Source organism: Temnothorax longispinosus, chromosome 11 (genome assembly GCF_030848805.1).
Source record: "Temnothorax longispinosus isolate EJ_2023e chromosome 11, Tlon_JGU_v1, whole genome shotgun sequence".
NCBI lineage: Eukaryota > Metazoa > Arthropoda > Insecta > Hymenoptera > Formicidae > Temnothorax > Temnothorax longispinosus.
In genome coordinates this window covers 18525266-18548241 of record NC_092368.1, presented here as the reverse complement: position 1 = coordinate 18548241, position 22976 = coordinate 18525266, and the positions used below count along the sequence as shown (strand labels likewise).

At 33.6% G+C, this 22976-nt stretch overlaps 3 protein-coding genes across 10 annotated transcripts; 2 read left to right on the top strand and 1 right to left on the bottom strand.

Annotated features, from left to right (window-relative positions):
* Positions 1 to 261: 261 nt before the first annotated feature.
* Positions 262 to 2022, top strand: LOC139821785 (armadillo repeat-containing protein 3). 2 transcript variants are annotated; one of them, XM_071793111.1, is made up of 5 exons: positions 262 to 567; positions 682 to 797; positions 884 to 998; positions 1087 to 1411; positions 1489 to 2022. In XM_071793111.1, exons 1-5 carry the CDS (start codon positions 542 to 544, stop codon positions 1699 to 1701), a joined length of 795 nt encoding a protein of 264 aa, XP_071649212.1. In that variant the 5' UTR covers positions 262 to 541; the 3' UTR covers positions 1702 to 2022. The 2 variants fall into 2 exon arrangements, with proteins under 2 accessions (XP_071649212.1, XP_071649211.1); XM_071793110.1 differs by having other exon boundaries at positions 262 to 575.
* Positions 1929 to 8776, bottom strand: Egr (TNF superfamily member 12 eiger). Of its 7 annotated transcripts, none has more exons than XM_071793107.1 (7): positions 8385 to 8776; positions 6360 to 6949; positions 4666 to 4961; positions 4211 to 4510; positions 3292 to 3475; positions 2828 to 3184; positions 1929 to 2501 (listed from the first exon to the last, which is right to left on the bottom strand). In XM_071793107.1, the coding sequence occupies exons 2-7, from the start codon at positions 6717 to 6719 to the stop codon at positions 2301 to 2303; spliced, it is 1698 nt and encodes a 565-aa protein (XP_071649208.1). In that variant the 5' UTR covers positions 6720 to 6949; positions 8385 to 8776; the 3' UTR covers positions 1929 to 2300. The 7 variants fall into 7 exon arrangements, with proteins under 7 accessions (XP_071649208.1, XP_071649204.1, XP_071649205.1 ...); XM_071793103.1 differs by having other exon boundaries at positions 4211 to 4513; positions 6360 to 6988; positions 8385 to 8775; XM_071793104.1 differs by having other exon boundaries at positions 4211 to 4513; positions 6360 to 6980; positions 8385 to 8775.
* A 5343-nt stretch (positions 8777 to 14119) lies between these two features.
* Positions 14120 to 22911, top strand: LOC139821643 (uncharacterized). Its single transcript, XM_071792845.1, has 7 exons — positions 14120 to 14205; positions 16491 to 16771; positions 17914 to 18595; positions 18785 to 18862; positions 19813 to 19946; positions 20727 to 20923; positions 21263 to 22911. Exons 2-7 carry the CDS (start codon positions 16571 to 16573, stop codon positions 21336 to 21338), a joined length of 1368 nt encoding a protein of 455 aa, XP_071648946.1. The 5' UTR covers positions 14120 to 14205; positions 16491 to 16570; the 3' UTR covers positions 21339 to 22911.
* The last annotated feature ends 65 nt before the right edge of the window (positions 22912 to 22976 follow it).

The following is a 22976-nucleotide window of genomic DNA, read 5'->3' as shown; positions in this document are numbered from 1 at the left end:
AAGAAGTATTGATCTTTTAGTCAACCTATCCGTTTATCGACGAATTTAAAATCGCTTGCTGCAATCTACTTTCGGCACTATGCTTAGAGCAGAATGGAAGATATTATTTTCTTAAAGCAAATGGACCCCAAAGAATGTTCGCTCTCATTACTGACGCCCATTCAATTTCAGTAAGAAACGCTGCGCTACAGGTCGTACAAGCAATTTCTGCAGATTTAACAGTAGCGAAGTCCTTCGTAGAAAATAAGTACCTTTCACAGTAAGTTCGACGCTTTCTCTTGCAGTTTTATAACGTTTTTTGGGGAAAAGATATCTTTCTTTCATGAGAAATAATGTTAAACTTCGAAATATACCGATTGAAAATTATTATATTGAGTTCTCGTAGCGATCATGTAATTCATATTCTGCAGCATGTTGAATAATCGTTTATTCTCAAGAGTGATTCCTTTATGGGACACTTGCATCGAGTTTCTTCTTAAATCGCATTTACCGGTCAAATTTGCTCTCACGGGACGTTTGTCTCTACACGATCTTACTCAGGATGGATTTTATGTCTCAAGAACCAACGTATGCCCGTACATATATTTTTCACTTTTTAATAATAAAAGTTGTATGATCAATCCAATCTAATCGAAATTGACACATTACCGTTTGTATTGTTTCCATAACTATCTGTTCTAGATTTCCCATATTGGATGACGTCTTCCGATTTAAATTTTGTCCCTTAGAGCCCATTTATGTAGTAAACTACGAACGATTACCAAGGTCGAGCACTTTACAAAACGAGACTTTCGAAAGTAATAAGACTTTATGTTTTGTACAAGTAATGTAGAAAGCTAGTAAAAAAGGGATTATCTTAAAAAAAAAATGTCTTTATTTGCAGAAGACATAAATGCGTGGGTTGACTCAAAATTCGGTCGGTTGCAATGTGATTCACATTTTGTCGAATACGTAGAACTCTTTAAAAGTATTCTTTTAGCAACGGAACCAAAAGATGTGTTAGTAGAATTTTCAAAAATCTTATTTGAAATGACAATTTGTATATCTCATTTACTATTTCTACGTAACAAGCAATCTCTTATGCAGATCAAAAGAGAGAAAAACAGATGTTGGATCGATGAATATCCAGTATGTTTCCTCGCGCGCAAAGATGTTAGCTCGGTTCGTGGCGCGTCAAATGTCCGGTGTCGATTCAACGGCAACTGGATGTATCGACCGGCAGCTTGAGGTTCATTTGAAGCAGATCAAAGAATGCTTGGAAACGAGCGTGATTCCGCTCGGGCAACTTCGCGTAGGCTCTTATCTCGAGCGAGCTTTGCTCTTCAAAGCGATAGCCGATAGGATATGCCTTCCAGCAGCTCTCGTACGCGGAGAGTATGGTGTCTCGTGGATCGAGATAGCCATACCCCAAGTAATATGTGTATCACTTGCGTTAAAGTTGCTTCTTTTAATAGATTACATATTAATAATTCAATGCGTGTCTTGCAGATGGAAGATTCAATAAATAAAGGAGGATTATTTGAGGAAAAAATATCTCTCTCCAAAGATTGTCGATCGATAATCTACCCAATCAAGCTTATGAGACCGAATTTCATTGTTGATTTGATGAATACACCGGGAGACTTGATCCCGATTGAAAGTCCTCGCTCAAAGTTATATTGTGTTAAAGAAATGAGTTACAATAAAATGTGTTGCTTTTAAAAACTGGTTTACTATTATAAGTCTTGTAACAATATTTCAATAAAATAATATTTTAATTTTAATAAATCTGTTAAAAATATATTATTATTTTATAATAAAATAAGTGATATATTTAAAAGCAGTTTATTTTTATAAGTCTTATAGAATATTTTAATAAGAAAGTTACAGAAAGGTTCTGGATTTGATTGGTATAATTTACGAAAATTTCGTTTTTATATGTACATATATAAAGCAGAAAATATATTTTTTATTTTTTCTTATATATAAATATTTTATACCTATAGTGCCTGTCGTATATACGTATATAATACTTTATAATACCTTTAATATGAATTAAACATATTTGTGGCAATTCGTAGCAAGTATAATTAACGTAATAGTAAAATATAAAAAAATCCTACAGTAAAGATCATGCAGCCTACAAAACAAATTTATACTAACAATAAGAAACAGTATGACCCGCAAGTGTATTATATTACATTAGATGTATTATATTACAAATTGTGTGAATTCACAGATAACTTTTAAAGATAGAGGAAATCAATGACTACAAATCGCATATCACTTTTTTAGCGCTGATAATTCTACAGCGTTTAAAATTACTGGCGTGTCGGTGGATGTCTCTGTTGCTGTCTGGGTTCACCAATTTTTACTAAGCCGAAGAAACTTTTATCATGCTGGAAAAGAGTGTATCTCGCTGATCCGATATCTTTCAGGATTAAGTGATCGCCTGCCTGAAGAACGGTCACTTGGGCTGAGAAACACGAGCGGCTCTTGTGTCCCATACCCGGGCTGTACACCTGAAAATTGTATTTGTTATTTTGTATTTCTGTACCTCTTGTTAAGTGTACAGCATTCGATATATGTTTATGCCAATTTTTATCGCATTACAACTACACTGTTATTTTTAATCTTGTAGGACGCCACTGCTCCTACACAATATGTTAATTGAACTAAAACAATGTTAATTTAACTAAATCAATGGAGTAAAAATAATAAATTTCGACATACATGGTAGATAAAAATAACAAAATGTTATTTAACTCAAGGTACTGGATTAAATTTCGTTCTTTAATATTTAACAGTGCAACAAGTACCTTTCTCAGCGTTACATTTTCATCCTTACCATGCACTGCAGAATAGGCTTGCCGTTCACCAGCATGTGGAAGCCGTTCTCGTCGTGCTCGTCCAGATAGTGGATCTGCGCGTACACCAGATACAATCCCGGCTCGTGCACGGTGAGCTTGCCGTCGCCGGCGAGCGTGAAGTGCCTGCTCATGCCGAGATCGGCGACCCACTCGCTCGGCTGCCATGCCCTGAAGACGCCGTTGTAGTGCCGCGCCCTGCCGTTGCCGGTGTGCTCGTCCTGCGTCGAGAAGAGGCTGCTGTCCGCCCCGTAGTGGATCGCGTAAACCTGCCGTGGTGCACGCAAATGTCTTCGAGTCAATCTCCGGCGATATTCCCGTGCAGCCACTTCGTGGTTCTAATTCAATCACAACGCTCTGTGTTGTTCACTCGTGCACCGTGAAGAATTTCATGCTCGGCTCTTATCTACCGTGTGCGACGCGACCCCCTACAATTACTACCCACCTGAACGGGCCGGCGAATCTCGGTTCTGTTGCCCGAGACGTCGCGACTTCGCCAGCTGATTCTTCTGTTGTCTGCAATTTCCGTGCTATCGCTCCCATAACTGTCAGGCTGAGTGGTCTCCTCGTTTCGGTCACGACGCGCCGAGGGAATCGTCTCCAGAGCGTGATACTTTTTCGGGGGATGTCTGTCGCAGAAAACGGTCGACTTAACACAGGATAAATAAAGAACTCCGCGTAATTCTTACAAAAAAATGGCTTTTGGCAAAATTGGCTTCGTTATTTTATTGTGATGTTGATCAAAAGTTAACGTCACTCATTTTTCATAAAAATTGTGTGGAGTCCTTTGATCAAAAATGTCAAATTTTACATCGGTCTCTCTATCTATTTCTTGAAGGTTCAATTGGTCTAATTTAATCTTGACGATTGTCATACACTTCTAAGAATTCAGCTTATTAAAGCCAGTCAGCTTAATAAGGTTGAAAGGAATTTGTTAAGAGATTTCTCGAATTTTCAATATCCCCCGTTAAAATTTTGTCACGCTCAGCCGGCATTTGAACGAAAGATTGCTCACGTTTTATCTGCTCATGCGTAAATACCTCGACTAACATGATTAATTGGTTCCGTGTTATTGAAAACCGTACAATATATTCAAGACTCCAGATCCATATAAAATTGGGCAATATAATCCCTAATAATATAAATTTGGTTTTAGGGAATTATTCAAAAAAACTTTTAAAAAGTAAGATTTTTTTACCGTATTATTCGAGGGTCCCCAGCAAGCATCGAGTAACATGCAAGTTAGAATTTTCTACTCAACAAATAACACATGTGTTATATTGCATTTACAGTATTGAGTTGGAAATTCTAATTTGCACACAAGTTGCATTTTACTTTGTGTTTGCTGGGTCACCTGTACTTACGGTGATTCCGTCCCAGGATTGTCGTTCACGTCGCTCTCGCCGCTCGCATAAGAACGCGTTCTGGATATAACGATTCTTCCGTTATTACGTCGCCTTTCGTTCGTTGCGTCTCTCATGGGGTTGTCAGTCAAACCATCATTCACGGATCGCTTCGATTTGACACTCTCTTTGACGTATCCCAAACTCGTGGCCTCCCTGACGACGACATCGGATTTGTGACTGGTGCTGTTTGCGTCGCTCGTCTTCTCTTCGTGACTCGATTGCCTCTTGTGTTCTCCCTTAGGACGCTCCCGCTCGATACTTCTGCGTGCAATAAACGTAATTAAACGCGATTGGTTAATATCGGACTTGTAGAAAAGTCTTAGATCCAAAAACTACAAATCTACCCTTTTTTCTTCTTCGTTCAATCAACCTGTTTTATTACAAAATGCTACTATACATTGCCAATATCTCACTTGTGATTCTCTCGTACGTTCCTCTCGAAGTGCTTTGCTTCGACCTTGCGCAAGGCTGCCAGCAGCTTGACCATGTCCTCATTGGCGCCGGGGTCCGGGGACGTGGGTATCGGTATCGACGTGGTCGTAACGTCGAGGAAATCCGACGACCTGGCGCCGTAAGTCAACGGAGTGTGGTAGTCGCCGGAATAGTCGTGCGATGCGGAACCATCATCGTCGTAATTAGAGTCGTAATCGGCGTTATCAATGTCCGCCTCGCCTGGATCATTATCCTCGGTAGACTCTTCGGCGTATAGCTGCAACGCGTTGTGAATTCGCATGTAAAAATGTTTCACGAGGTTCTCAGGGTCTGTGTGTAACAAAAATTTTCCGTCGCGAGCGATGCAATTATGATCACGTATAGTTAAATCGGTATTGTCCATTAGTGACGTACGTCCGATACGAGGAAATGTATCAATAATAAGCAATTGTGGTATGGTTTCCTTTTGGAAGACAATTAAATTAATTGCTGCGTCTAAAAGCGGCATGAACAATGCTTTGTGTGTCTGTGTAATGGGGAATCCCGATAAAGATAGAAATTTTGTTATTGACTGAAGCAACTTCAACTGCGCAAATTTTCCTATATCTAATATATAATATATACATATAATAATTTAATTATGTATTTGTGTATACAGTCAAAGCGTCTCGTGAATCAATCAAACTTTTATTATCGGTGCAATAAGTGGAATCGAATATTGAGTTATTACTAAATAATAAATAATTAGGAAATTCTCATACTTTTTTATTCTTATTTCAGTTATTTATTTTAATTTCTCTTTTAAGAGTTTTTCATATTTTAAATTTATAAAGATTCTATCTTAAACTTCTCTACACATTTTATAAGTTTTCTTCGGAAATTCTTCGGAATAGAATATAAGAGAAATCTCAGAATATATATATATTTCAGAATTTACATATATAAAAGATTCTAGAAAAGATGACTTTTTCAATATTTCTGAAAAATATTTCAATTCATATAGAGAGCCTTACTCCAATACTAATTAAATATTAACGCGATATTTCTGCGACCAGTAAGCACAACCTCGATTTCTTTTCTTTCCTGTTTTACAATTTGAAAGAATTGTCCAATAAACCCGTTATGTGCTTTCCCCTTTGGTCATATAATTAAGATTTCAATGCATTTCTTCAGTATCGGCCAATAAGTGATGTTTCGAGAGAAACTTGTTTCTTAACTATCTGTTTCGCTTCACAATTAGTAAAAAAAATCTAACTTTAGATCTGTTATTAAAATCAAAATAATTCGAGGCGCTTTGCATTTATATTTTATTCGAAATGCGAAAGCCACCGATCTTATAGAAAATCGCTAATCCAACTCTGTTTATTTTTCTTTAATTAAAAAAACAAGGTTATTATATAGGAAGGATGGATCGAAGTAAAGGACGGAGAGATAAGTCACGTCTATATATACGTATATATATATACGTAAGGATTCACATATAAAATGGAGAGTTCAATGGCTCGTTCATTACTTAAATTTTCTCGTGCCGGCGCACGTCGCGACAATCATTGGCTAAATTCGCGAATAGGACAAAAAGAAACGTAATTTGCTCTTTCTTCTCCCGAATGACGAGAGAGGAAGGATTCAGCGGTCAAACGAGCCAACGCGCTTCACTTGCCGAAGGTATACCTACCTGTTCCTCGAAGGCCTTCAACTCGTTCATGAGGTCCTGCTCCAGAAACCGATGCTTCAGGATATCAACGTCTCTTCTCAGCTGCTCGATTTCGCGCGTGTTCGACAACAGTTTCCAGCTCTGAAGGCCGAGGCAGAGAACGACGGCCAGAAGGGCGGCCACGCTCAGGATCGTGGTCCTGCTCGGTCTCAGGAGCCGCGATCGGTTGAAGCCCTGCTCGAGGTCGGAGTGCGAGATGCTCAGGTTCTCCCGCGAGAAGTTGAGGAAAGACCTCGTCTCCTCCTTCGCAGGCGCGTCCCTCATCAGCTTTTGTTTCATCCTCGCCGCGTTGCTCTCCTCCCCGGACAGCATGGACGTCATCGCGGAAGTCGAACGATTCTCTCGGCGCGAGAATTATTACTCTTTATGAAAATTCGACGAGAAAATTCGACGATTTATATGTTCATATGCATCTTTGTGATTTGGCCGAACGAGATGTGTGAAGAGTACAATTCATCTCGCGTCAGTTTTACGACACGTCAGGAAACCATCCTGTTCGTAAGAGGTACATGTCGAATTCTTTTGCTCTCTAGTTCATCGATGCTTCCACTCTATAGAGAATTCATCTTCTTTTACTAAAGACTAGCAATCTAAAGATTACATTACACTGTTAAATTCGTATAATTCGTGTCAAATTATACTCAATGTGAATCATTTTTAACCATTCCTATAATCACTGCTCTTCCTCAAAATATCGTTAATTTAACTAAAACAATTGAGTTACATGTCACACGTTCATGTATTTAAATTCGGATAATGCTTATCTGTTTTATATTTATTTAAATTTATATATTGCGAATTTATATATATGTGTTCTAAAAAGTATTGTGTCTACAGTCTCAAAGAGAGCGTATGCCTGATTTAACTAAACGATATTCTAATAATCGGAGTTTTATTACGGTCAATTGACAAGATCTTGTCTTGTTATCGATGTGATACGGCACGTTTGTATGAATAAACACTTTAATCATCGCAGAGGATGCTATTTCAGCCAATTGGACTCAGATAGGAAATAATAGCGCCGAGATGTGACTTCTGTCTTTTGTTTTGTGCTCCGAGTGACCGCGCTTATTCTGCGTTGCGATGTGACGTAACGCGTAAAAGGGTAAAGATTCTGTCTGAATCGATCGGTTACAGCCGTGGGAAAAAAAGTACCGAAAGAAAACCGTGAGAAGCCTTTCCGCATTCGCGGAATAGACGCGGTTCACCTAATTGTACATTTTCGAAGATTTACGATGTACGGAGACGTTAAATATCCCACACCGGTCCTGTCCCGCTTTAAAACCTGTCCGGCGAGTTTTTTTCCCCCCTGAAGGCAGAGAACTATAAGAAGACCTTCTCTATCCTCACTCTTTCTCTTTCGCTCTTTTGTCTCCGAGTCCCATCATTTTTCCGCACTCCTGTCCTGCGGTAAGAGAGTGGATACATGGAGCAGATTACGTTTTATTTTGAAATCAAAATAGAAATGTCAAGAGGAAACCTCGATTTAGTTCCGAAAAAACTCTTAAATGTATCAATCTCTATATAGAGAGAATTCAATAAATTTAGACAATAAAACATACATTTGATTAAGATTTTGGTATATTTGAAATGAAATTGATAACCTAATCTAATTTTTATTTTTATCTGACAAAATCTAATTTAATCAGGTCACTTTCTATCAAATAAAGATTTTTATCTGCACGCTACATGATTTTTGTTGAATAAGTGTAACATGAAAGCAGCAAAAATTTATTTTATAATCAGTTTGTTAAGCAATATCTTGAATTTATCTCTGTTAATGATTTTTTACTTAAAATTCGTTCTATTTCTTTCTAATTCAAATCTTTCTATTTCAATAATATTAAAAATTTCATTAATTCACTTAATAGCTAATTACGCGGTTTCCTAAATCAGTTTAATATAATTTTAAGTTTTAAAATCTTATCAATAAATATATGAAATGTTATTTATCGATCTTTTATCAATATTTCGAAAGAAACGTACTTCATCTTGATCTGGGTAATCCTTGCTTTATAATTTAACTTTCGAACACAACCACCAGAATTTTTATTATATTATAATTAACACATTTTATCAATTTAAATTACACTTTGGCCCATTAATTCAATACGTTCTTCTCGTTTCACACACGCATTCTATAAACTTCACTTTTTGTAAATTTCAATGATTAACGTAGAACGCGAATTAGAATTCACTTTTCGGGATTAATAAAAAATAATTTCTGTCGTAAGATAAAATTTATTTTCGTTTAAAATAGCGTGTTTCGTCTCTTGTTATTAATATATCCGGAGCATGCGAGTTCAGAGGAACGCGTGCACGACAATGTACATCCGTCGCCTACGATCGACACAAGCATACTGAAGAACAGAATGAAGCACATACGTGTTTATCACCGCGATGCCTTCATCTTTTGTCAGTCGGCACGATACGCTGTAGATATGTATATATTTATCGCGGCGTTTAACTTAAATGAACTTGTATACATATGTTGATGACGTATTTTCATAGAAAACTAACGGGTGTAATAATAATATACACGGTATATGTGTTTTATTTGCCCTAATAAGTTTTTCTAGGGATTTATAAGGAAAAAAGTATGTTACAAAATACTATTGAACTGCAAATGCAATAAAATGAAGCTTGAAGAAAGAACAAAAGATGAAGATGCAAAAAAGTATAAGAGAGAATATAAGTGAATGCGCAAGACGAACCGAGTGACGGCAAGGTGAGGAAATAAAGACAATGACGGCCGCAATTAAGAACTTCGCACTGACCACGTCTACAGGCCTCCAGTTACGCTTACTCTGCTCGAGTTAATAATAATAAACATGAAAAATGCAGATGCAACTGCGAGTTGTGATATAGCTACTCGCGTAATAATATTTTTAACATAATTAGATATATTGTATAGGGTTAAGCAGAGACTATTTGAGTCAGTTAAAGAAAAACAAATCAGATAAAAAAATTTTCAAAACAGGGAGGAGCTTTTCAATTTTCAGAATAAAGAGAGACTTTTTGTCCTTTTGTCTTGAAAATTTTGTATCTGATTTTCTCTCAATAGATTTAATTTTAAATAACTTTTACTCTAAAGGTTATCCATATTAATTAACGCTTGTCAAAGCAAACAGAATTATGTGTCTCATTGAGTAATATTACCATAATTACATCATTTTTTTATATTTAATTATAAATGTATCTTTTCCTTTCTTCTTCTCTTCTTCATTTTGAATATTAAATATCTCAATTAGTTAATAAAGTTAATTTTGTCAAAAATTTATACTAAAAAATAGATTTATAGATCACCAAATGTAAAATCTTTTCTCTTTTTCTTCTTCGGTATTCAGTGACATCATAATAAAACTACACGGTGAAAGAATCTTTCCTGGAACATACATGGCTGTCTGTCTTTTGTGTTCATTGTACTGAAAAATTAAATAATTCAGGCATGACATCACACGCAAGCGTCTGCACTTAAAACTTAGTAGTCGCGGCTTACCGCAGGGTAAATTAAGACGATAAAATACAAGCTTCTTAGAACTCTCTAATGCTACTCTCGTGAGCCAAACGTGACCGGTGCGTTTTGTTATTGTTGATTGTTGCAGCTCTATCAAACTGTCACATTTATATACTGCGCGTTAATCAATACAAGCGGATACTAGTAACGACGTTTGTGCAGATAAACCAATATTTGATTAAACAATATTTGAATAATTGAACATCTGGCCAAACTAATTTTTTCCAGTAGGCAAAAGAATGATAATTATCTTCACTGCAGACATCGCGACATTCGCGACATATTCGAGTACTTAATATCGGATAATATTAACTTGGAAATCCCATGACTAACCGGCGGTCATCTAATAAGCGTGCGGCAGTAACGAAACGTAATTGCATCTAATCGTCGTTATCATCTATATTTTCCCCACCACCGCAGTTATTTCTATAAATGCATACTGCGGACTCTTTAGATACAATTTATACTGCATTTTTGATAAATTTAAGCTTTCTTTTAACAGAATAGCTATAGCCTCATATTTAACCCTAGACAGACTCACTGGGGTAATACGTTACCCCACGCAAAATTCAAATTCGCATCATTTCAGCCAAATTTTTGGTTCTTTGTTTTGTTTTTCGAAATTTTTTTACTGTTTTTTTTTACTACCGCAAATTGATGACTACTCTCGTCTTCCCTATTAAACAACAAACAAAATTATCTATTATAAAGTTTTCTAAGAACATTCTGGAAATATTATACACGCGGTACAAGTTTGGGGTAACGTATTACCCCAGTGAGTCATTCACGTATGAGAAAAATAAGTGAGTCTGTCTAGGGTTAACTATATCCCCGTTACCCGGGGAAAGAAAGATGGAAAAATCTTTTTGTTTCTCACTCATACGCTCTAATCCCACACAGCAAGCATATCAAAAAGACGTTCAGAAGATGTCCCGAAGATATCCGATATCTCCTAAATATATCTTCGAGATATTTTCTGGACCTCTTTTTCATATGTATGCTGTGTGGGATAACATGTGAAATATATTTTGAATAATTAAACAAGTAATTTAAGACGCCTCTTTTATCAATGTAACCATATTAAGGTGCAAAGAGACAGTACGAAAAAATAATATAAATCTTTTTATCAACATAAAATAATATTTTTTTTATTCCACCATGCATGCTCGATGGATGATATAATAAATTGGCAAAATACACTGAAAACTCTATTTTCATTTTGTTGGTTTAATAAATAGTTATTTTCCCTGTGATAGTTTTTAGAATATGGGACACACATTAAATTTCCTACTGGAAAATAATGTGAACAAGAAAATTTGTGATATATTTCATCAATAAAATATTCTATCAATAAACGGAGCGTTACGTATATGATAATATTATTTCGAAATATATTCTGAGAAAAGAATTCATTTCTTTGACGTCATAATTTGATATGGTTACTGAGGAAACAGGAGCCTTAATACGTGTTCGGAGCATCGCATGATGACTAATTAGTATTGCCATTGTAGAATTTTTTCTGACACGGTATTAATAACGGGACTTACGTGAGTGTTCGAGACTTTAAGTATAAAAACGTGATAAAATGCCTCCTTGCAGAAGCTATGATGAAGTTTACTATACGTGAGGAAGAAACAAATATACAATGTCTAGTTATACTATATTTATTTATTTGTTTATTTTTATTTATCTGTAATGATATTTAGTAGAATGTTCAACACTGAAAAATTGACAGTTTATCTAAATCCACTAAACAAAAGCGGAGAAAATATAAAAAATATGAGTCTAATAATACTGATTGATACAGAAAACGAAACAAATAAAAGATAACCCCATTTATAATTTCTATTTTTTGCTTTTCTTGGAGACGACAAATGACCAATATGGAAACTTGGTTCTGGGTGGGGCTCTTGTGATTATCGTTCGAATTCTCTTTGCCGTACCGATTACAATCGATCATCTTCGGAAAAGTAGTGAACGCATTCTCAGAAGAAAAAGAAAAATAGAGAGAAAGGAAAGATATAGGGGTGGAAGGAGAGAGAAAAAGAAGGACAGAAATCTGCGATGATACTGACGATTGCCAGGATTGTATTTTGACTTGTGATAATTACACTTGGCCAGTCAGGCGTTGAGCGGTTCGAATATGGAGATAATAGGTAACAAAAGATTGTCGTCAATTGACAAAAATTTCAACGTGTGAAATGTTGTAAACAATTAAAGCCTGTAATTTAAGACTTAAGATAAAGTTGCTGTTACTTTTATCTAACATGTATAAGCTCCATTGTTGCAGAAACGGTTTAAGATCTCTTTCATCTGAAATCTTTTAACTCTTTGAAACAGCCTGTTATGACTTGAGATATATATGGAATGAGGGTCGCGATATCGAATCCGGTACCTGCCGACTACAAATCGACCACTTAAGAAACAGAATCACGCGTGGTCCGTGCTTATAAAATTCCCATTTTTCAAAACTCATGCCTTAATCGATATGACAAACCAATAAAATCGATGTTTAATATAATTTTTTGCAATATTCTTTGAGTTACATATCGTAGAAACGGAAAGAAAAAAGGTAAGAATGTTGTTTTCTTTTTTAAATTTATTTTATGATATTCTGTGATAGGAATTTCGGGGCAAATTCGCAGATAAGAATAGGAGATAATTCGATATTTTCTCTCTCGTTTAGTATTTTTAGGTCAGGTATATTGTAAACACAATATTTTGGATAGATCTGTCCATCTTCAGAATATATACAATAATATATAATTATACATACAATATAAAATAGTAAAATAGTATTATATACATGTATTATTGTATATAAATTGTGTATATATGTATAATTTATGTATATATATGTATATTGTTATTTAAATTATAATATATATTGTGTTTGATTTAAGTATATACACTCAATTATTTTTTTTTTAAGAATAAAGTAAAAAGATTTTAGATAAAAATTATTTTGTTTAAGAAGGTCTATATAATGATTCAAACGAAAGTGTGAAATTATCTTTTTTAAATGTTTCTAATGACAGTTTTATTTTTCTAAATTGAATACGTATATCAACGAAAATTACGCTATTATTAAATTTGTCATAAAATACCTTACAAATTTAAACTGCAATAAAATAAATACATTACCCTATTAAAAAGAGAACAGATTTTACAGTTATGAAAGATATTTAAAAAATTAATTTTTAAACTTTTATTATATAAATTTTCTGGCAAAAAATTATTTTCAAAAATTTTTTTTATAATTCTATTATTTAAAAAAATAATTTAATGTTACACGTTACACATATAAAATTATACATATATATCTTTTTATATTATTATAAAAAACATAAATTATATATATTATTCATAAAAGTGATCAGTATATATATATATCTCACGAAATTAGCGAGTATTGGTAAGCTTGAGGTGATAATGTTTCATTGACTATAGTGTGGCGTTGTCATCGCATCGCTAAGATAACGGAAGATCGGAAGATTTATCAGTGTTGGAAGATTGTGGGAGAAATCTCACAACAGTCCGTGCAATGGGCGCGCATGCGTAAAAACGTCATTGACCACGTGATCGAGCACACAGACTCGTGCTCTGATGCTGCTCAGAGAGTGCTTCTTGATCGTATAAATTATTTATGTATTATTTAATACCATTTGTACATATTAAATATTATATTAAGCATAGGTATATATATATGTTTAGCTAACATTATATATTAGTATTGTGTGTAATTTTATATACATTAATTTTTACACATAATGTGCCCTGCAAATTATTATCTGCAAACTATTTATTGAATTAATATTTAAAATTACAAAATATGTATAATTTATATAGTCTATAATAATTTATATTATTTATTTAAACACTAGGAAAATTTTCCGTGTACTTTCTCTAATCCTTGCGTTAAATGTGTATAGTTCTTGTGATAAGCCAGTTAAACGCAACGAACTAATAAATTTGATCGTTTCTCTATCCATAAATTGTGATATATATACTCCATATAAGAGATTTCCTACCGTTAAAATTATAATTTTTATTTCTTTTCGATGAAAGGTCTGACGATACTCCTTATTAAAATAAAATATGTACGCGACTGAAATTTCAATAGCGTCTGCTAGCGGTTGTTTTGCCACGCATGCGTGAGCGTCACCCAACTTTGCGAGGGACACAAGTAAACAAAAGATCTGGCGCGTCTCTCATTCGGGCGGGTCGGCTCCGAGGGATCTGATACCTGCTGATCGATGATCCACAAAATAAAGCTGGAATGTCCTTCAGGTAAGTACACATGTCACTTGCATTTGTTTTAATCATTGAGATTCTTAAGTTCTCGAGTTAAATTTGTTCTAATTGTTAAAGTTTCTCAAGTTCTCGAGTTAAACCATTAAATTATGCTTCCTGTTTTTCTAACTCTCAAGATTTGCATAGGAATTTTTTGCATAATTAACGGACTGAATAAATAAAAAATCTCGACTCTTTCAAAGAAATAATTTTCACATCGTGACAAATAGTAGTTCCTCTTTCATAATTTGTTAAATTAAAAAAAATTTCACGTGTATTTTTAGTTAAAAAAACACAAATTGTCAATAACTTGAACATTTTCTAGGGAATGGTAATGATTAAACAACAATTATTTTTTAATAAAACTGGTGTGAGATTTAGTAAAAAAATTATTATTCTCATTTCATACAGTCATATAATACTTATTATTAATTGTTAAGTAATTATTAAGTCGTGAACATGAAACACGTGGTGTTACACATAGGGAATATTTCAGAATTTGTAGAAATTATTTCGATACCTGAACTTATCAAAATATATATTTTTTTAAATAAATTGTATACGTATTTTAGTAACGTATACAAGAGACGGGTAAACTGTCTCTAATTATGGTCTAATCTTGACATATAATGAGATGTAGTTGTTTATGGCGGGAATATAGCGGGGGAAGCGTGTCACGCAGCTCTCGGCGAGCAACGCGTTCCTCATGGTGTCGCTTGCTACCGAGCTGAGCGTCCCAAGCGAGTTCTGATAACAGTCCCTCACACCCTTGAACATCCGAGCTACCTGTTCGCGACATCGAGTTGCAGCTGTGTTTCCGAGTAGCATAATCATGTCCGTGCGTCGCTTATCAATGAACGTCGTAAACTCAGCCGGTAGAGTTTCGTAGAGTAAGATCTACACGTGGCGTTGGGGTCAGGAAAAATAATCTGCGATCGCGTCTTATAGTGGATCTGATGATTAAATACAATTCAACACCAATCACAATTCACACACCTCTGTTGTATCTCATTTTACTATATGTCAATTTAATATATTTTCGTTAACATTTCATTAACATAATATTTTTGAAATTTTAATATTACATATTTTTGAAACTAAGATTAAATTAATATTTTATTTAAATACTCTTAAAATTAACCGAGGGATATATTATTATTTATTTTTTCCTCTGAGACTCAATTATTAAGAAATTTTATATGTTCTTAATTAATTTTATAATTCCGAAATTATAGAACGTAAAAAAGGCTTTCTGGAATTAAATAACAACAAAAAGCAATTAAAATTTGAATACGAGTATAGATAAGTTCTTACAAGAACGTGTACTGCGATAGGACAAAATATCACATGTTTTTGCATTTATTTGAATTTCCTCCTATTTCGATTTTTTTCCTTTTCTTTAAAAGATCTTTGGTTCTATTGAAATAAATAACAGATTTTCTTTCCGAGGTACTACACTAAATATAAAGCAATAGCAGTATACCTGCGAAATGACAAACAGAAGTGTCCTAGAATGTCTCAAAGTGAAAAATTGTTTTTTTTTCCTCGAAAAGAAAAAGGAAAACTAGGGTTCGTTTCTGATTAGGCATATTCTTAGAAGCTTTTCTTTGGGCTTAGTCTTTATTTAGAAAAGCAGGTATAGGCATCAATACAAGTATGTGTTTAATAAACGTACGACAAATTATTTATTAATTATTGAATAATAATAGTAGTGTCGAATGCTTTAATAGTACTCGACGGTAAGATTTATCTAATACTTAAAAATTATATTTTTTCCTTAACATAATTAATTGGAGGTTTAACTAGTTTAACTACTTTATTCTCCCAAAGAATAAAAAAAGAATGATTGGTCATAAAACATTCTTCCGCATCTGCGAATATATTGTATATCATGCAGCATTACTCTTCAAGAGAAGAAGAGAAGAGAAATATAATTGGTTTATAAAATTTTAAAATAAATTCCATCCGCATTGCAGATAAACGCAAACCCCAAACGCATCAGCCTTTTAGTCAACAAAATTTATCACTATTTCGATCCGTTTTTAATAGATTTGGCTGTCTAATATCGCCTTGCATTATAAATATTAAAAATATTAAAAATAATTATATTATATTATATAATTACATTATAATCTATACAATGCCGTATATGTATATAGTTCATGTCATTTCTTCTAAGAATTTTTTTATACGCGTAAGAAATTAGAATTATATTGAAAGATAAGAAATTAATTAGTCGTCGATTAATTGTTAGCATAACTTTGCATTTGAATATATTTCAGACCTGTCTTAATGTAATTCCTGAGTAATCGATAAGGAGATTTCTGCATGATTTAAAAGGGATTAGACGATTGAGGGAAAGATGACATTAATAAACGTCTCCCCGTCAGTAAACAATGCAGAAAAGATTAACACGGATCCTAAAAATTTGAACCTGAATATCAACGTGAAGGTTCCCGAACTTTTCTCCAAGCTTTTCTACGTTTCAATTATCACATCATTTGTTTTATTGATGGGCGTATCAGCGATAATATCGCTACAACTGCAAGAGTTACGAATGCAGGTGAGAAACATTTATTTCAGTAATAAGAGACGCTTTCGGGTGTTCCTTGCGTCGAAAATTGTCAGCCTTTCATCTCTTTGTCTCTATAGATGCTTCTGTGTCACCTACAACATGTTTACTACGTAAATGGAACGCGTCTGAAACCTAACGATTCTGAATAAGCACGATAGTGCGATATTGTGACATGCTCTGAAAATTAATCATCCACTCCTTTTATCGTGCGAAATGTGCATACGACGAATATTACGTGTACGAATTATTTTGCAGCCTGCTCTACTTAGCGATCGCGTTAGTGCGCATAATCATGTATCAGATAACAAATCGTGGACGTAAAAAAGTATTTAACGTCATCTTTATATGTAATTTCCAACTTTTATCCTTTTCTTTCGAAAGCGCACATATATTCTTAAAAAACGATGGCTTTCCTGAAAGAAAATCTTATACCTCATAAGATTTTTAAGAATTTTTTATATTTTAAATTGACAAAGATTAAAAAGAAATAGCTTAACCCTCGTAGGCCACGCTTATTTTTTGCCCACGTGTAAGTTACACTTACATCTGGAGAACATTTTTTACTTTTAACTTTCGAAACAATTAACGTATTGTTTTTTTTATTTCAATCGTTCGTAAATTTTCTGAGAATTATGGTGGCAATCTCAGAATTTGTAAAAAAAAAATTATTACCAAAAAATACACGATTAAAAAATATAAATGATAGTTCTAAACGTAGTTCCAAATTTCGTTGGGATCCCTGAGACTTTGTTTCAGTGTAGCTTTCGAGGGTTAAACATCTTCAAATATAAGTCTTTTTCAGAAATTATAGAACGGGAAATCTTAGAATATTTCAGAATTTACATATATAAAGAATTCTAGTAAAGATATAGACTTTCTCAGTATTTCTGAAAAGTAAAGTTCTAATATGTACAGAATCTAAAAAATATTTTAATTTATTTGAAAAATTGTGTGAAAAAGTTTAAAAAAATTTTTTTACTAGGGTTAATGCAGTAATTTTTAATGTCTCTTTAATAGTTTAATATATTGTCCAGTGAGTTTTATACGTTTGCAGTAGAATTTTTATTATCATGAGAAAGCGTAAAACATTCAGTATTTAACACAATATTTTTATCTCTTTCATATTTCAGGTGGAATCCCTCATGTTGATGTGTCAAGACAAAGGCAATCAAAATAATCGTGTTGAAGAGTTAAATCGATTCCAGCGAGCAACAGATTATAACGATTCTGTTAACCTTTTTACCTTCGAGCACTCCAATCAAATAAAAGTAAGAGATGATGGACGTACCGACACTGTTACGTTAATGCCTTACAATCAGACAGTTTCGGATCAATTGATATCTCATGAAAATAATGCAATTGAAAGAAATGTCAGTAGATCAACATATTATAAAAAGAATACAATTAAAAGAAATGCGAGTAATCTTTCAAAGAGATCAAAGAGATTGATAAGTAAATTGATAAAAATGTTGTTCTTGGATTTCAACAACAAGCGAAATTTCCCGCGTTTTGAAATGAAAAATTATGTAACGACGGAGGGTGAAATAAGCAGCGATCACGAATTGAACCGTGACGTATGGGATGAACCGCATATGATAAGATTGCGAAGAATGGTAAGAGATACTGAAAAACGACAGAGCGAGGAAAAGAATGAAACACGGCGTAGGGAGGAAAGCGAAAAGCAACGTCAGAGCGTGGAGGAAGGTGAAAAACGACAAAGCGAGGGAAAAAATAGAACACGGCGACGGAGTGAGAAAAAAGGTGAAAAACGACGACAGAACAGAAGAGGGCACAAACACAATCACAGATCGAGTATATTTTCTTTATCAATATTAATTTTAATATTTTTCATTCGCGATCGAACGAACAAACTGAATTATGAATTACTGTTGTGCCGGTTAATCGATTTTGCTTAATCGATTAACGCTGAGTTAACTCAATGCAATTTATCTGAAAACGAAAGGAACTACCGCCGAGAAATAATTTCAATTTATCTTACAGAACCATTACTACCATTAGTAGCTACGTTCAAAGGTGAAATGGACACACTAGATTTTAATCTAACACGTACTCCTACAGGTAAACAAAATGTTAAAGCAGTATGAAAGCATTGATAGCAGATTCAAAGAGAATATTACGACAAATTGGTGCCAATCGCCTATACGTTAAACTTGTATTCTTCCGGCAATCTGCTGATCTAATCTGACGGCAGATTGCCAGCAGATCGTCGGCAGAATCGAGCATAATCTGTCGTTTTGTAACCATTTAAACGGAATGTATTCTTTAAATTGTTACGTTAGTCTACTATTATATTCCACTGACAAATTCTGTTACGTTTTTATTGGCATTTTGCCGACGAATTTTGTAATAAAAATTCTGGAAATAGATCTGTTTTCAACAGATTTGAATGTCTGGGTTAGTATAGTTCTTTATTCAAGAACAAAATCTCATGATTCTAGTGTTTTTTGAGCTCATATATATATATATAGAATTCAACAACTAAACTATTTCTAAATACAAGTAGAAAGGGCTGTAAGGGTCACAAGTCACAACGCGGATCACGGTGCGTTCAGATATAAATGTGATTTATTCCTCGAATTACAAAATTCCAAACGTTTCGGCTCCTGTCCGAGCCATCCTCAGTGGTATAATATTAATATCAAAAATATAGACTAACTGATTTGGACCTTTTAGTCTCACTAAGTTTCTGTCAAATTGAAACAGTAAACTCACCATGTTAAGGGAAAATATATATTTTTGATATTAATATTATACCACTGAGGATGGCTCGGACAGGAGCCGAAACGTTTGGAATTTTGTAATTCGAGGAATAAATCACATTTATATCTGAACGCACCGTGATCCGCGTTGTGACCCTTACAGCCCTTTCTACTTACATTTTTATTTCGAGGGTCTTTATATCACACTTATTGAACTATTTCTTATATATGTGTGAATATTATAAATACGAGATATTCGTGTTGCACATTGCATCTTAAAAATAAAAAATTATTTCTCTTTTTTTTTAGGTAGCTATAATATCGGGCCTTGGGTTAAAAGCGAACATGACAACCATCAATATGAGTTCACAAAGTTTCATTTGGTGGAGGGTAATATGGCGATCGAAGTTGCCATAAATGGTTTATATATGATCTCTGTACAGGTAGAGACCTATTTATTGAATTATAATATTGGGAAGATATTATAAGAGTATTAGCCATATATGTCCTTATATAATATATCAAAGTTTATGCCAAGAGAGGGCAGTGGGCACGATGTGTCTCTTTTCATTCTCAATGCATAGTAAACGCTTTATACATTTCTCATCAAAATTTCGTTACTTATAAGCTTAGATTATATGCATAGCTTTATACAGATTTATATGGATAAACTGCATGCTCCCGTTAAGACAGTATAAAAAAGAATACAATAATGAATTAGATGCTTTCCTTATCGGTCTGTGTAGTTGGTGGACAGAAAGAGAAGAGTAGTTTATACAAAAAGTTACTTTTTTGCTTTTAAAGAAATGTGGATTTCTTTTTCTCTCTCATTCTCATATTTTCCTTACATCGTCCTTATCCAGTATATTGTGTGAGAAAATATCTGATCAGATTATATGTCGTTCAATGTTGCCTATGAACACGCAGTCTACTTATATACATCTATGCTTATCTATGCTATATGTAATACTATATTTGTAGAACAATAATTCCATAGACTCTTATATAATATCTGTGCAAAAGTTCAAATAATTTTTTTCCTTGGAATTGTACTGAGAAAGAGACATATCGTCATTTGAAAGCTCCCTATTGACTGTGTGTGTGTGTGTGTGTGTGTGTGGTGCGTGTGCCAGTATTATTATAATTCAACGGATCTATGTAAATGTCTATCACATCGAAGTATTTTTCTACTTGTCACAAATAAAAAATCATATTTATTACAGATTACTTATTATGGAACACCGCCAAGTTATTCTTATGGGATATTGTTAAATTCTGAAGGTGCATCGAAAAAAGAAATGCTCATTACATGTTCTGCCGTTTCTTCTGAAAACGGTAACAGAGTGTCATGTTACACAAGTATAATTAAGTATCTAAAGAAAAGAGACAGATTGTCTCTGCAACAAGTGGAGAAGAATAGGTAAATATGAAGATGTGTGTAAATACTTTTTTTTTTTTTCAGAATTCCAACAATGTGAAAATTAATTAATTTTGAAAATGTTTGGACACTTGTTCAGACATCTTTATGACGTCGTTTATATACGTAGTATATTCTACCAATATTTTTTGACTTATTACAAGAAAAATTTAAATCTTTTAATATTTTTATACATACATGTTGTTGTAAACATTTCTGGGATTCTTGGAAACTTTGTTTACTTTAATAATTGTCGATCTAGACAGTTCATTTTGCAATTAATTGATGTGTGATACCTTCAGGATGCAAAATAAATTTCAAAATAACATTTTGCACTTTTAGAGCACTTGATATGAAAGAGGGATATAGTCAAATACAAATCACGCTGCTTGCCAATGATAGAAGACGCTCAATGTAGAGTTTATACGACCTTCTGAAATAGATATAAATATATACATTAAGCCAACCGTATATAAGTGACAAGTGTAATGTTTATAATGATTATAAGTCAACGGTTGTGATTAGTAGAATTAAGATAAAAAATCTTAAGCCTACGAGGTAACTTAGAATACATATTAGGGTGTACAGGGTGTCCAAAAATTACGTTCTTTCACTGACAGATTCTGTGGAATATTCTAAGGCAAAAAACTATGCGAAAATATCGAGGCTATAATAGTTTTTAAATGGGAAGCACTTAAAGTTGACTAATTAATTTGGCGCTTTAGTACTGTGTGACGTATTTAAACGCGTATAAATTTTCACAAATTCAATGGTCAACGAGGGCGGCAGTGTGGTCTAGTGGTAGAGCGCCAGACTCGTAATCTGAGGAACCAGGTTCGAGTCCACTAGAGCCGTGGAATTTTTTTCCGAAAGCTGCGCCCCTCCGTGCAAGATTCAGGCCCTTGTGCGGAGCAAACTGGGGTCTTTCGGACAGAGACGTTAAGCCGTTGGTCCAAAGGGTTACGGGATTTATAGAATTAAATATAAAAATTTTAAATATAAACGCTTTAAATATAAATTTTTATATTTATATTTAAAGCGTTTATATTTAAAATTTAAGTGCTTCCCATTTAAAAACTATTATAGCCTTGACATTTTTGCATGAAATCCATTTAACAACTATTAGATTAGCCTCAACCTTTGAATACTTCTATAATCAAAGGCCCCTCAACATTTTTGCATAAGAGTTTTCGTCTTAGAGTGATCTACAGAATCTGTGAAAAGAACGTCCGGTAATTTTGAAACACTGCATACATGTATGTGATATCATATCGCTGCTACATTCGATGAACTGTATCTTATTAACAGCAATGTTATACGTGGTAGCATAAATATTATCATTGTAATGTTTGAATATTATTGTAATAACCGAAAATCACGGTTATAAGAATGTAATGAAACGCGATAAGTGTCATTTTTATTCATTTGAAAAAGCATGAAGTATAAGATGCTATTCTAAGACAAAGGATAAGAAATAGTAGTCAATCATATTTGTAATAAATTACAATTGACTCCTCCTACTCAGGTTTTATCCGGCATATTATATTTTTAATATTTAATACTGACTCAGACGAATACGCCGTTTTTCAAATGTGAAAATGGAAACATGCGCAAATTCCTTTCATTACTTTATTCGTCCATAAGTTTTACACTATGTTATGTGGAAGATTCTGGTGTTATACATATTTTTATATAAAGGATATTTCTTCTCAAGAAAATATATTTATAAATTGCATATTGAACTCCAAAAATGGAATCTTCTACAGATGTGATGTTACTAGTATTATTGATAATTAGTGATATTCGCAAATTTGCTCATTGCTTATTTTAAGGTATCTGCCAGACATTTTTTATACTTTTGTAAATGATATTGGGGGAAGAAAACTTTTGTTATCTTTGTATGTTATAGCTATGTTATAGCTAAATATTAAATTTGACATTGTGTCAGTGAATGAATATGTAAAAAGAATTTTAATAAAATATCGAGAGAACCCATACTATTTGTATACAATTTAAATTGTATTAAAAAAAGAAACGTATTCAGCGCCCCAAAAAC

Excerpts from the sequence above, each read along its gene's own strand:
- LOC139821785 (XM_071793110.1), top strand. The coding sequence starts at position 412 with ATGTTGAATAATCGTTTATTCTCAAGAGTGATTCCTTTATGGGACACT. Across the intron at positions 999-1,086 it reads GCAACGGAACCAAAAGATGT|ATCAAAAGAGAGAAAAACAG; the intron begins GTTAGTAGAATT and ends TCTCTTATGCAG. Across the intron at positions 1,412-1,488 it reads TCGAGATAGCCATACCCCAA|ATGGAAGATTCAATAAATAA; the intron begins GTAATATGTGTA and ends CGTGTCTTGCAG.
- Egr (XM_071793103.1), bottom strand. The coding sequence starts at position 6,719 with ATGACGTCCATGCTGTCCGGGGAGGAGAGCAACGCGGCGAGGATGAAA. Across the intron at positions 4,962-6,359 it reads TGAAGGCCTTCGAGGAACAG|CTATACGCCGAAGAGTCTAC; the intron begins GTAGGTATACCT and ends AACGCGTTGCAG. Across the intron at positions 3,185-3,291 it reads AGATTCGCCGGCCCGTTCAG|AACCACGAAGTGGCTGCACG; the intron begins GTGGGTAGTAAT and ends TGATTGAATTAG.
- LOC139821643 (XM_071792845.1), top strand. The coding sequence starts at position 16,571 with ATGACATTAATAAACGTCTCCCCGTCAGTAAACAATGCAGAAAAGATT. Across the intron at positions 18,863-19,812 it reads TCTAACACGTACTCCTACAG|GTAGCTATAATATCGGGCCT; the intron begins GTAAACAAAATG and ends CTTTTTTTTTAG. Across the intron at positions 20,924-21,262 it reads CAACAAGTGGAGAAGAATAG|AGCACTTGATATGAAAGAGG; the intron begins GTAAATATGAAG and ends TTGCACTTTTAG.